The sequence below is a fragment of the Rhea americana genome, unplaced genomic scaffold (genome assembly GCF_003343005.1).
Source record: "Rhea americana isolate MKP2758 unplaced genomic scaffold, rheAme1 scaffold_0, whole genome shotgun sequence".
In the NCBI taxonomy this organism is placed as follows: Eukaryota; Metazoa; Chordata; class Aves; order Rheiformes; family Rheidae; genus Rhea; species Rhea americana.
Window position 1 is genome coordinate 11,639,735 of NW_028185037.1, and position 12,649 is coordinate 11,652,383.

Consider the following 12,649-nt stretch of genomic DNA (forward strand, 5'->3'; position numbering starts at 1 on the left):
GCATATTCATGCCTGTGTAAGGCTACATAAATTTAGCCAATCCTGACAATCTTCTGTTTTTCAGGCAAAAAGATTAGGTTGGAATAGACCAGTTTATGGAAAAAAATGGCAACACTACTGCTTCTAAATCTGAGCTGATTTCTGTGCARTCAGCTCAGGTGTTTCTGTACTCCCTTTTCTGTGATGTCTTACTAGCCTTAGTGTAGTACCATGGAAGTGCGTAGGGTTATTCTGAGTCCCAGAATGGTGTGTTCATGCATCCTCATGTGATATTTTGCACAAGCTGATGAATGTGGTGAAGTGGCRTCTAAGTGGCTCCACATGGAGTCTATTGGATGTGACATTGTTGGGGACACAGACTCGTTGGACTTACAATGGATATTTGTGGAGCCAACCTAAGTGTCCAAAAGTTCCTTCATATTGCACTTCRCCTGGTTACATTTGTCCAAACTGTTGAGCATGGAGCTCAGCACAGGTGTGTCTGTATCTRTAGTATGGTATACCTACAAACCAAGTAAAATGCTGGCAGATAAGGAGAATTTTTATGTGTATGAAAGTATCTCTTTGTTTAAAATACAGCMATGGACTTACGTGAGAAAAAAATGAGACAAAAGCAAAGGTGCATGTTCGTTTTTAACACAGAAACAAGTTTGGGGAAAATGTTTAAATTGCACTCTCCATTTTAGTGTTAAAATAATGCCACTGAAAATACTTTACAGTTGTTTACATGAGCATGAGAACAAAACCAGAAAGAGTTCTATATCTAGCAGTTCCTCAATTTCTTAAACATGTGACCTTAATTTAATGAGATGATCTGATTCTGCTCCCCTTTCTATCCAATAAGCACATAAATGAGGCATGGAAGCAGAACAGGGATCAGAACAGAACCAAAGCTCCATCTCYGTAGACCCCGTTGTTCAGTTCAAAGTTGTAAAGGAAACAATTGGTTCTACTATTCAATTTTATTTAGTATATGAAATGTTTCTGAGTATCTAGGAGCTTTTATTCTTACCAAATGTGCATGTTCCTGTAGATTAAATTCTTGTCCAAACCATGTTTCCAGGCCTGAGGTGGGAATTTTCCTTTTWAACCAAGATTGTCATGTGTTGAGCAATCTTTTCACCATCCTTAAAGTTTCACTGCCTGAGGGTAATATGGGTAAGAGAGGGCATATTCTAATATAAAATAAAACTGGAGAAGATGATAAATATTATTTGTGGCTCAGCTCCAGTGTAAGTAATAGGCTACAGGAGACCTTGTCCCAGATAAAATCTGAGCACAGGACCAATGGGATAAGAGAAAATGTTTAGTTTTGAGGAGCTGAGCTCTCTTTTGCCTGTTTCTTAATGCCTCCTTTGCTAGGCAAAATATCAGGAAGCACCACTGGAGAAATCAAGGAATTAGTCAGTTTGGCTGTGATAATCAAACAAATGTCCACAGTGTTTAGTATGCAGCCATTCAACACCTTGCTTGATGCATTTAATGTCTGACAATGTGGACAAGTTGGTTAGAACAAAAGCCTTTTACCATTTAATTTAGCTGTTTGCAGCTAGCTGCTCTAAATTCATGTCTTTCCTCTGCTCTGAGTATTTCAATCAAGGTGGCTTTTCTTGCTGAAGGCTTCTTTTTGCCCTGATTGTATAGCTAACAGTCATCTCATGCATCATCCTTGTTTTGAAACAGCTGCAGTTACAGATGTTTGACATTGTTTGTGCTACCTCATGGGCCAATCGAGACAAATGCTGTGAGCTTCCTGGCTTGGTAAGAAGGCATTTCAATGACTGCAGATTTACTCTCTTCCCTCCCTCCCCCCCCCACCCCTTTATTGAGATGAACATTTTTAGAGGGAATGCATGGGTAGAGTTTTCAAAAGAGTCCAGATGTTTTTGGATTAATTGCCCTTTTGAAAGTCAATGATGTGTGTTTCTAAATCACCTAGATGCTTTTGAGGCAGCCACACAGTATTATGTATTAGTTTCGTAATAATCTCAACTTCTGAATCAAAGTTTTTGGACATCAAGCTCTTCCTATCTTGACCTTTCCTTAGAGAGATGAGGAAAATTGCCCTTCCCTTCCTCATGCTTGTTCCTGTTCAGAAGCTAACAAGGGACCCCTTGGACCTCCTGGACCACCGGTAAGATTTTATTCRGGTTTGTACTCAACTGTACTAAACAGTTCACTGGCCAGCTTTATTCCAAGATGTGGGAATATACTGCCATCATATAACTAATGAGGTTAAACTAGAGTTCCAAGAGTTTGCAAAGATGTAAAACTATATTCCATTTATTTGGCAAAGGTGCCAAGRTATAAAATTATATTACATTTATTTAGCAAAGGTGCCAAGTAATAGGTTGTAACAAACCTCCTCACCTAAGTGACTCAAATTCTTAATGGTCTAATCCAGACAAGAATAAATTAGCAAAATCTCTAGATCTTGAACTCTATTATCTATCTGAAGCATTACTAAATATATTATAGTAAGTGCCATTTGCTTTCATTTTTTTAATCATCTACTGTCTGTCCTAGAAGTATTAAATACAGCTTTAAGTTTAGCTTTCTGAAATACTTAGTTGCAACATTGTAAAATTGTGAATAGATAYAGTGCAATAAAAATTTTAGAAAATGCAAATATTTAGGTATGCAATAGGTTTTTAAATTTTCATTGATAGGGCTTAGSTTCTTTTATGTTACTGCTTCTGTTTCCCCAGACTTTAGGTAATGTAAAGATAGCCAGCTTTTTCATAGTTTCTGAGACAATAGGTTAGAAAAGATCTGGAATCGACAAACACAGACTCCTTTGCCTGAACTGTGAYTTTTAGCTTGCTCGTTTCTTCTGAGCATTTAGTCTGCTCTTAAACATTTTTAGGGACCATATTTATCTCCCAAGGCAGATTATTCATATAGTCCCTGTGCTCAACTTGGGCCCCTACTACTTACTGGAAAAAAAAAAAACACACTGATGGAAGAAAAATTCTGTGCAAGTGAAAATATGGAAAAGATTGAACTTGAGTAGAAACTCTTGCATGCAAACACTAAAACCTTTCAAGTTATGGTTACAAAAACTTGAAAAAGATCTCAGGAAGATTTATTTCTTATACAAATATCCAACCAAAGAGGTATATCTTGGACAAGAAATAAATGATTCTTTATCCTATTTTACTGTAGTTATAAATCAAGTATGGATTAAAGATTTAATTCTTTTGAGTTCTGTGAAAAAGACAATGGGGTAATTCTCATGAAAATACAAGTGAATTTGTGAATTTGAGTAGCTTACCACATTTCACAGTAAAATGAAAATGTTTTAAAAATTATGTTCAATTGGAAGGATGAGTTTTACTGACACAGTTCAGAAAATATGCAGATCAGGACTCATCAAAGCTTTTTCCAGCAATAAAATAATGTACTTTTATTTATTATGGTTAAGATTAGCAATATTTCAAGTAGCAAAGTTGCACGCAAAAGGAAGTTTAAAATGAAAAATCATTACCTAGTCATGGGAGCATGTAATTCTAGAACTCAGCCTCTTATGAGTGATATATTTTTTGCCAAATAGGTAGATGGCATAGCTCTGGAAAAACTTAGAAGCCTAGGAAAAAGCAGAACAAAAAAACAAGTCAGTATTCATTTTTGAGCCAACCAAGAGTCAGAAAGTCACATGTGCTATGTCTGGTCTTTTCTCTAAGCCAAGGATATTTCTGTTTAAGGGATCAGGATTCTTCTGTGTAGCTAATTAGAGCGATTATATTGAAAAGGCTCAAAATAAAACCCTTCTATTTGTTTGTGATGAGATGTCTGAAAATATTTTAAAAAATCTTTTAGGAAGTGGTGATTTTGCATGAAGTTTTGTTTAGAGTTAAGATTATCTGGCAGTTTTCATTATAAGCTACTGTTTTCATGGCTTAATCTTTGCCACAGTTTGAGCATGCTGTCTGAAGTTGCCTATGCAAAGTAAAATTAAGGTAGCCCACAACCCTGCTTACCRCATTTTAAATGGAGTGCTACAAAACTGGCAAACGTGAGGAAAGAGACAAAAATATTTTTGGAGGACTGCAGAAGTTTGATTGTAATGAAAAACATTAGGTGCCTCATATGTTTTTACTATCAAAAAGACTGTGAAGAACTGACATGATAACCATTGATTAAGGCCTGTTTCAGGGAGAAAGTACAAGCTACTAAGGAGTTATTTAAAATAACAGAAAAAAGGCATAGTAATTCTTGGGTAGAAGTAGAAGCCAAAGAAATGAAAAATATGAATTTGGAAACACAAGTTTAGTAGTGCAGGAGACTAACCACTGAAACTTTTGAGGAAAATGAAAGAGACTCTTATGATGTTTTCAAATTGAATCAATACTTTCCGGAATTGCGCTTTTTACAAACCACAGGTTACTGAATTCCAAACATGGAAAAGTGGGCTAAAGTCCATGTGAATGTGAAAGCATGTGATTCAATGGCTYCTCATCAGGCTATGAACTTCACTGATTTTTAAATATATATTCTTCTTCAATAGGAAGGATCATTTGTTTCTGAGAATGAAGTTGGAAAAAATGTGTAATTTTGTTTATGTTAACGTTACAATTATTTTGCTGAGCATTTACATCAGAATTTTTGGTCTGATAGAGAGATTTCCCAGGTAGGAGAAAGAGGAGAGGGAAGCTACTGTCWGGAACACAGAAGCATGAGGACCAGGAATTTGGGAACCGGCAACTGGAACATGATTCCATGGAGCATGTGGGACTAGATTTAAGGGTCAGAGGAGAGATACTGGATGTGGGGCTGAGACCTGACAGTGATGGAGGAGGCATAGAGCTGAGACTTGGGATGAGAGTGAGAAGGATGAGGGGACTGGCACAAGATGTAGAAAAGTGATCATACAACTGAAGTGAAGATACTGTAATACTTTCACTGAAGGACAAGAACAATCCTGGTACTGCATTTAATCTGATACACATATTTTGTATTTTTATGTCTTTGATGTAGTTCTTAACTTTGATATAGTTATTTTTATAACTATTTATTGTTGCTGTAGCTTCTAAATAATGCCAGTCAGTTATGGTGCCTAACTGTACAAGGTGCTTTGTGAGCATAAAGATGGGCAGAATCTCTGACCTTTAAAGCTCATATCCCAACAGATTGGTGTGGAGGAAGAGGGAAATTGATCTGAAAAAATGAAAATAAATCTTAACTTATTTTGTCCTAGAGGACAAAGTACATCCAGCATATATATGCAAAACACATTCATGGAAGCCATCCATAGGTATATGCAACTCCAGTGTCTCAGATGATACTAATAAAAAAAGGAAGCTAAGGCAACAGTTGGTTATCAAATGATTAACAGATGTAAGCATCACTGAAGAAAGCAAAAAGAGAGAGAGAGAGAGAAATAGAATAAGAATAGCTTTAAATCAAAACTTGATAAGTCTAGCAGGTCTGGGAGTTACTTTTGGTTAAACATATGCTTGAGTCATTGGACACTCACTCTTTAACAGTGTGATGACCTTGGGGTGAACTGACACATGTGTGGGAGGTTTCAGCAACTGGAGGGAACCAGTGACCACAGGCATTCCCTCTTTACATCGTACTTTCGGCAGTATTTTGTTTCTTACCTGCTGTGCATTCTTGGCTCTGGGAAGCATTTAAGTCTATGTTTAAATTTATCCTATGTATGACCAAACCTAAGTATGTTATTAGTTTAATTACTTCAGTGGAAGGATGTGGACAGATATTCTCTCTGATTGAAGAACAAGAAAGAAATGTTTGGGCTTCTCTGGATTTGAATTGTGTGTATCTGAGAAGTTGGCTTTTCAGCTGGTTCTGTGCTTGTGCCTTACAGGGAGGTCCAGGTATCAGAGGTGCCAAAGGTCATCGTGGAGATCCAGGGCCAAAGGTAATGTGCAGCACTGTACAGTTGTCAGATGCACAGGTTCATGGTTTATCTCTGTTTGAAATGAGTTCCAGATTGTCTCTGATGTTGCTGCGGAAAAAGAATGGTAAAATACTRTTGGTGTTTGGTCTCTTGGTGTCTCTTTTCAAAACAACTGCCTGTCATGTTTCTTTCTTGATAAAGGAAATAAAATTTGGAATGCTGCTGTCACAGCATAAGCCTTCCTTTTTGTATATATAAAGGAACCAGGCCTTTTTAGATTGAACTCTAACTGTCCAGTCAAGTGTTACTCATATTTCAGATGTTTTTGAGTCCATCGGCGTTTAATTCTTCAAATAGAAGCTGCCTTTGTCCAGATGATAGGAGTTTAACTTATGTCCTGTGCTACTTTAGGGACCAGATGGACCTCGAGGTGAAATTGGTGTTCCAGGACCCCAGGGACCTCCGGGACCTCAAGGACCCAGTGGACTTTCTATTCAAGGGCTTCCAGTGAGTCTTATATAAGCAATAGGATTGTATTTTCTATTGTACTGTGATGTTCAGAACAACACATACCTTAGACTGAATTGAAATRTCTTCTGGTGTCCTGATCAGAATCCAAATTTCAGAATTTCAATGTTTAAGGTAAAGTCACAAATTTGGGTTTAACTTAGAGTGGACCAGCTGACCAGTGGTTCAGCATCACCATGCTTGTTCGTATGTGGAGCTGAACTTTTAGTTAATCTAGAGAGATTTGACTTGGAGACAAGTGAAAAAAATTTCACTGGGTCATAACATGCTTCAGAAACAAGATATAATATTTTACCCTTTTCTTGTTGTGGTATTGCTCATCTCAGATCAATTCTGATTTGAAAGGTATCCACAAGCAAAAACACCGCAAAATTAAGCGATAGTAATTACAAATGTAATTATAATTTCATATAATTAATAGTAATTATAAATGTAATTACAATAGTAATTACAACACTTACAGAGACTATCATTAGAGGAGATGATTAGGCCTGGAGCTTTGAATGTGGTTGTGGAATGGGTCTCAGAATTTCATCATTAAGGCACATTGATAGAATAATGAATCACCAGCACTAATCTTGGCTTATATACAATTCCTGTAGGTGCCCTGAATCACACTAGCCTTCAAAGGTACTGGATACACATCTTTACCTACTAGACTTTTCTTTAAAGTTTGCTCCAGTATAATATACTTCTTTATAACCAATGTATGAGATACCACTGTAAAAAATATAATGAAGTATTTTGTGAAAACTGTATATTTTGATGATCTCATCAGAGAAAAATCAAAAATACATTAATTATAATGATATTTTCTGTTCTTTCATAGAAATATTGTTTCTGTATAAAATTTATTTTATACAGAATTTATTTATTTATTAAAATTTATTTAAAATTAGTTTATTATCCAGGAAATATCATTATCATATATACATACCACTGAAACATGTATAGTTTCTATAGAACTCCATTGATGTTATCATTATACGAAATATTCCTGAGGGCTGAAGAAAAATAGACACATGCAAAGAGAAAAGAATACAACTTCCATTTTTAATGTAAAGACCGCAGTTTTGTCAGGTTAATTCTGAAGTCTCTTAAAATGAGTTCCCTTTTCTTTATTTCCTATGTAAATACTTAATTTGTAATTTTGCAAATATAGTCTGCAAATTTGCACTTACTAGGAAAAACAGTCTATCTTGTTGTTSTTTGATGAATTTGTTTTTTCTCAAGATGCTGGAGTAACTATTGAAACCAGGAAAGTAACCATATATTTGGTTTATTATGTGTAATTCTTAATCTACAGGGTCCGCCAGGTGAAAAGGGAGAGAAGGGAGATCTTGGTTTTCCTGGCCTGCAGGTATTGCCTTAGTTATTGTTTCATCTGTCACTTACTGATTGAGTTTGGATGTCAGATTGGCACTGTTGTGAACTTAAGGCGCATATCCAAAGCTGCTGAGAAGTGTGTTGCTTTTGTGAATGGGAAAGGAGATTTAAAATCAGGAATCCAGGGTATGCTGGTATGTAGTTCACCAAATCATTCAGGGTCTGATTTTAAAGAATAAGTTAATCTTCTTGACCTTGTAAAACACTGAAATTAGGACTCTATAGGCTCATAGGCTCCAGTCTTAGATTTCTGCTTGCATATTACTATCTACTTGTTTTTATTTTAAACTCATAAAATTGCACCTGGAGTTATCTAGGAGGATAGACCAGCCACTTAAATTTTTGACTCTATCTTTCATAAGATCGGTATCTTAAAAAGCTGTAGGACACAGTGAATCTTTTCTCAGTTTGGTGACTGATATTTAATCTATAGAGTTTGCATTTCCTAATTTCAGTTTATTGCTACTTCCCAGGATCATTTGCTCATCCCTTTACAAATGTTTTTCCACTGCGATTATATCCCTTCAATATTTGTTGGTTATTGCCAGGTTTCCTGCCTGTGTCCCTGTGTGCTAGGGATAGTAAACTTGTACAGTCTTTCCTCATAAATAAGTTTTTGTTAGCCTCTTGCACCACTGCAGCAGCAGTCCCACACTGCAGCTCTGTGGCCTTCCATGTGCCGGAGGGTGAGATTTCATTTGAAGAATGTGGAACTCTGCTGTCTAACTCATGTAATCGTTCTTGTTCAAGTATTTCCCCCTTTGCTGCTACTGCACTGACTTCAAGTAACATGGTAAGAGACTCCCTTCTAAAACCAGGAGAGAGAAATGGTAGTTTTGTTTTCAGGYTAAGGAACTGATGTAGTGCAGTAGAGTTGCACTGATTTGAGACTGGAATGATTTAGGAAATCAAGCGCTCTCCTCAGCTTTGTGAGGTAGGAAGCCTGCCTTGACTGAATCGTCTGCGTTATTCACAGAGGATTGTAGCGAGTGGATGTGAAACCTGTGCATTTTAACAAGGTCTGTTTAACYATCTCTCATTTCACAGAAATGCTTTCTGTACTGAATCTCTTCTACAGCTCCACCCAGTATCTGAACTCCCTGGTTCTTCCTGTTTATCCAAAAGCATTTAATACAGTTTTATTGGAAAGTGATTTTGTTGGAATGTGTTAAGTTGATCTCATAATTCGCCCTCTCTTTATAATGCTTAGGGTATTCCAGGAGCATCAGGTTCACCGGGAAGAGATGGAGCTCAAGGTCAAAGGGTAAGGTAAAATGAGCATGTTTTGTGTTTGTTTTAAGAATTTCCATTCTGTAATGGATATATTTACCAGTGTGATTGATTTACTATACTTTGTCACTTACATTTTGCCACTTCTGGAGATCCATATGTCTGCACCAGTCAGTAGAGAAGGCAGAGGTAGGGTGGAGTATCTTTTCATCTGCTAGATCAGACAAGTACTAGAATGGTGATGAGGAACCTTGTACTGTGTGTATATTTAATTTAACTACTCATGTAAGGAAGAATTAAAGAATAGTATCAACTTTTAGTCAACTTCCTTCTGCTTGTRGTAGAAAAAGATGAATGTAATTACATTCTGTCTAGGTATTGGTAAAAAACCTTCGTATTATTTTAAGCAGATAAATCTGTAAGTGCTTTCCCAGGCTCCTTAGAAACTATTATCAACTCTTATTGACTGGACTTCCAAAGCATCATCTAACAAGTCTTTTGTTTCATACTATTAGTCAAGTGCTTGAAAGTGATTGTTAGCATGACACAAGGGTACTATTTACAGCAGAAGTTCACTCTTAAATATGGCTTTTAATTTCCCTTAAACAACATTTATATACTTATGATTTTTTTTTTTTTGATATTTTATGTGACTTAACTGCAGTGAAATCTGGAACTTCTTTGGGTTTCTGGCATTGAACTGAGAGTCTGTTATAAAAATAATCCCTATAGGAATATGGTGCTTACGCACATTCTTAAATTTGTAACAGTGATCTTATCTTTAAATATATAAGTTATTCCACTGAAGATACTTTAGAGTTTGGGCCATGCATTGACATATTTTTCCTCTAAAATCAAGAGAAGGTATTTTTATTGAGAGAAATTTTTGCACAACCTTATCACCTGATGGGTTCTAATTTTCAGCTGATTTATGAGTGAAATGGGAAGGTAAACATATTCCTTTTTCCCCTTTATAATACTATTATGCTTTCTTCTGTATAGAAGCTCATTTTTTTAGAATTTATTGGAATTTTCTATGCTAATTTCCCCAAGTTTGATGTCACCTACTCTTAAAGGCTTACAGCCTGCTTGACRTTTGGATTCTTGCCACCATCCTGTCTGATCTAGCTCATAGCCAGGTCCCAGTGACTTGGGGCTTGAAGCTGTACGTGTYAACCAGCAGTTCAGAACCAGTCTAGTTCTCCCACATGTGGAACTCAACAAGTTTATGCAGAAGGATGATATTTCTGAGAAAAGCAGGGGAAAAAGACTGGTGTGGGCAAAGGCTTTTGGTACAGTCAGGGAAAAGGCATGTAGTGCTGGGAGAGGGCCCCAGTGTCATCTGGAATAAGGCAAGCAATTAAATAAATTGCCATTTTATATAGAAATGATAATCATGATTGGTTCATGAGTTCACTTTCTTCTGATGTGAAACAAAGAAACTACATAAATTGCCTAGATCTCATAAAGTCAAGCCTGTTAGCCAGTTATTTGCTCTGTGACYGTTGTGCAGTCTTGTCCTGCAGCAATTATTTCTATGGCAACAAACAATGATGTTATACTAATTTTATGGTCGTGTAACTCATTTGATTCCACTGAAGTTAGGACAACATAATTGCTTTTAATGGGTGAAGATTCAAACCAGTGATTTCACTACATGATCTCTTTGAAGGGCAAGCGCTGGAGAAAGGCATCATTCTAAAAGCCATAACTACAGCAACGACAAATGGGGACTGGAAAACTGCTGAGAAATAAATTGCCTTTTTATATAATGTTCCCTTTGTGARGCTTCCTCTGCTTAGCCAAATTCTCAAACTGTTTTGCAGTTATTACGTGGCTAGAATTGATTTTTTTCCATGTTATTCTTAGCTTAGCCTTCATTTTCTCATTAGTATTTGTTATTCATTGAAAAATTTTAATTATAGTGGATCCAGTGCTGTAAAGCACTTAAAAAACAGCTAAACCRCTCTGAATTTAGTGGAAGATAAGTATGGGACTGATATTTAATGGAAGATATTGGAGAGCTTTGCTGAACTGAGAATAATGTTACAAGATTCAAGAAGTTTGTGAATGGAGAGTTCTTCTAGTTGCTAGTAGTCAAAATCACTTCACTTTTACTTTCTTTTTCCTTCCTCTTTGTTTTAATTTCTAGCATTCATGATTTCTTTTTTTTATGTTGAAATCGGTTGAGAAAAAAATCTTTTTCTTCCTCTTATTATTTTAATTCAACAATGAATCTACAAAAATTCTTTTTGTATTTTTGAATTTTTTGTACTTCCAATTTTTAATCTCTGGTTTATTTATTTATGTTTTTCTTGGATTTTAATAGTTCATTTAAAAAAAACAGAGCATCTCCCCTAATCAGTTGTGTAGAATTCAAATAGAGATCATTTTAACAATGAATTGCTCACCCTATGAAAAAAGTGAGATGAAATAAAATGACTATCTGAAGGTTGAAACAGAGTAAAAAATGTGTTTTCCAATAATAAAACAAACTCTCTGAATAGCCATAATGTTTTAAAACCTATCTAGTAACTGGTTTAAATCTACATTTCAGATTCACACTGAGAGCAGTCTCTTCCCCTCTTGTCAGCAAAAGAACGTCATTAAAAATATAAAATCCAAAATGGTTTCTTCCAATTTTATGGCTGGGGATCATGGTTTTATTTTGAAAATACTTGGTGTCCTGTCATGCTGTATCGTTTTTTAATTGGCCATATAAAGAAGTTGTACTAAAGAAGTCAGACTGTATTTCTATACCAGCTCTCCCAAGATAGCATGTTTAAAAAATAGTTAGATTTGCACATGCTAGAGAACCCAAACTGACATTATGCTGCTGGTTAGTGTGTGGCCTGAACAGTCAGTAATTAGATTCTCTTGTGCCTTTGATTCATCTCTTTCAGCCAAAAGTATAAAGTTTGGAAGCAGACTAAGACTTGCCCTTTTTAGATGTGTCAGTAGAGGGGGAAAAGTCTTTCTTTTCCCATATATCRTGGCTCCTATCCAAGGCTAGGTCACAGTTACAATTCCCATTCTTTTTTGCAAAGTGCAGGCCACCCGAAAGGACAGACCTACACAGCTGTGATGAGAGACGCCTAGTGTATCATCTGGAGCAACTGCTCCTCCTCATAACAGGGTAGGGAGTGATCTCCATAGCTCTAGATCCAGAGTTTGAAYCTGCTGTGCCCATGACCTTGCCATTTCTCACTGTTGCCTGTGTCTCCTCTTGGTCATACCTTCCTTTCAGGAAGGCATGGCTAGGGCATGGTGCAGGGGAGTGACATGTTCTTCTTTAGAAGGTTGGAAAGTTCTCCTGGAGGAAGCTTTTTTGGATGTGTTTCCCTACACGCCTGCTAAGGTGGAATCAGCAAGTTGTATTGTCTGATGAYTGCTTTCTCTTGCTCAGCTACTGCAGCTATGTTAGGGTCCAGAAAGATTCACCAGTGCTGCCTTATCCTGCTTGGAGACATTGGTCCAGCAGTGAGGTACATCTGTCTGAAAGCAAGGATGATCCAGTGTCTTAGCTCCTGCTTCTAGTGGCAAACTAGTGGCAAAGTAGACACTTTGACTATACACTGTTTTGCTGGGAGGGGAAAGATCACTGCCCTGGACCTGCTGGCTGCACTTTGACTAATGCAGCCT

The 12,649-nt window shown here is 36.6% G+C and overlaps 1 protein-coding gene across 1 annotated transcript in view; it reads left to right on the plus strand.

The window, feature by feature from the left end:
* The window catches only part of COL14A1 (collagen type XIV alpha 1 chain), a 135,503-nt gene that overhangs the window by 101,632 nt on the left and 21,222 nt on the right, over positions 1-12,649 (plus strand). Inside the window, exons 35-40 of the mRNA XM_085313433.1 lie at positions 1,684-1,761; positions 2,048-2,134; positions 5,831-5,884; positions 6,275-6,370; positions 7,698-7,751; positions 8,988-9,041. Of these exons, the coding sequence (XP_085169559.1) occupies positions 1,684-1,761; positions 2,048-2,134; positions 5,831-5,884; positions 6,275-6,370; positions 7,698-7,751; positions 8,988-9,041 (423 nt within the window). The remainder of the gene's footprint in view (positions 1-1,683; positions 1,762-2,047; positions 2,135-5,830; positions 5,885-6,274; positions 6,371-7,697; positions 7,752-8,987; positions 9,042-12,649) is intronic.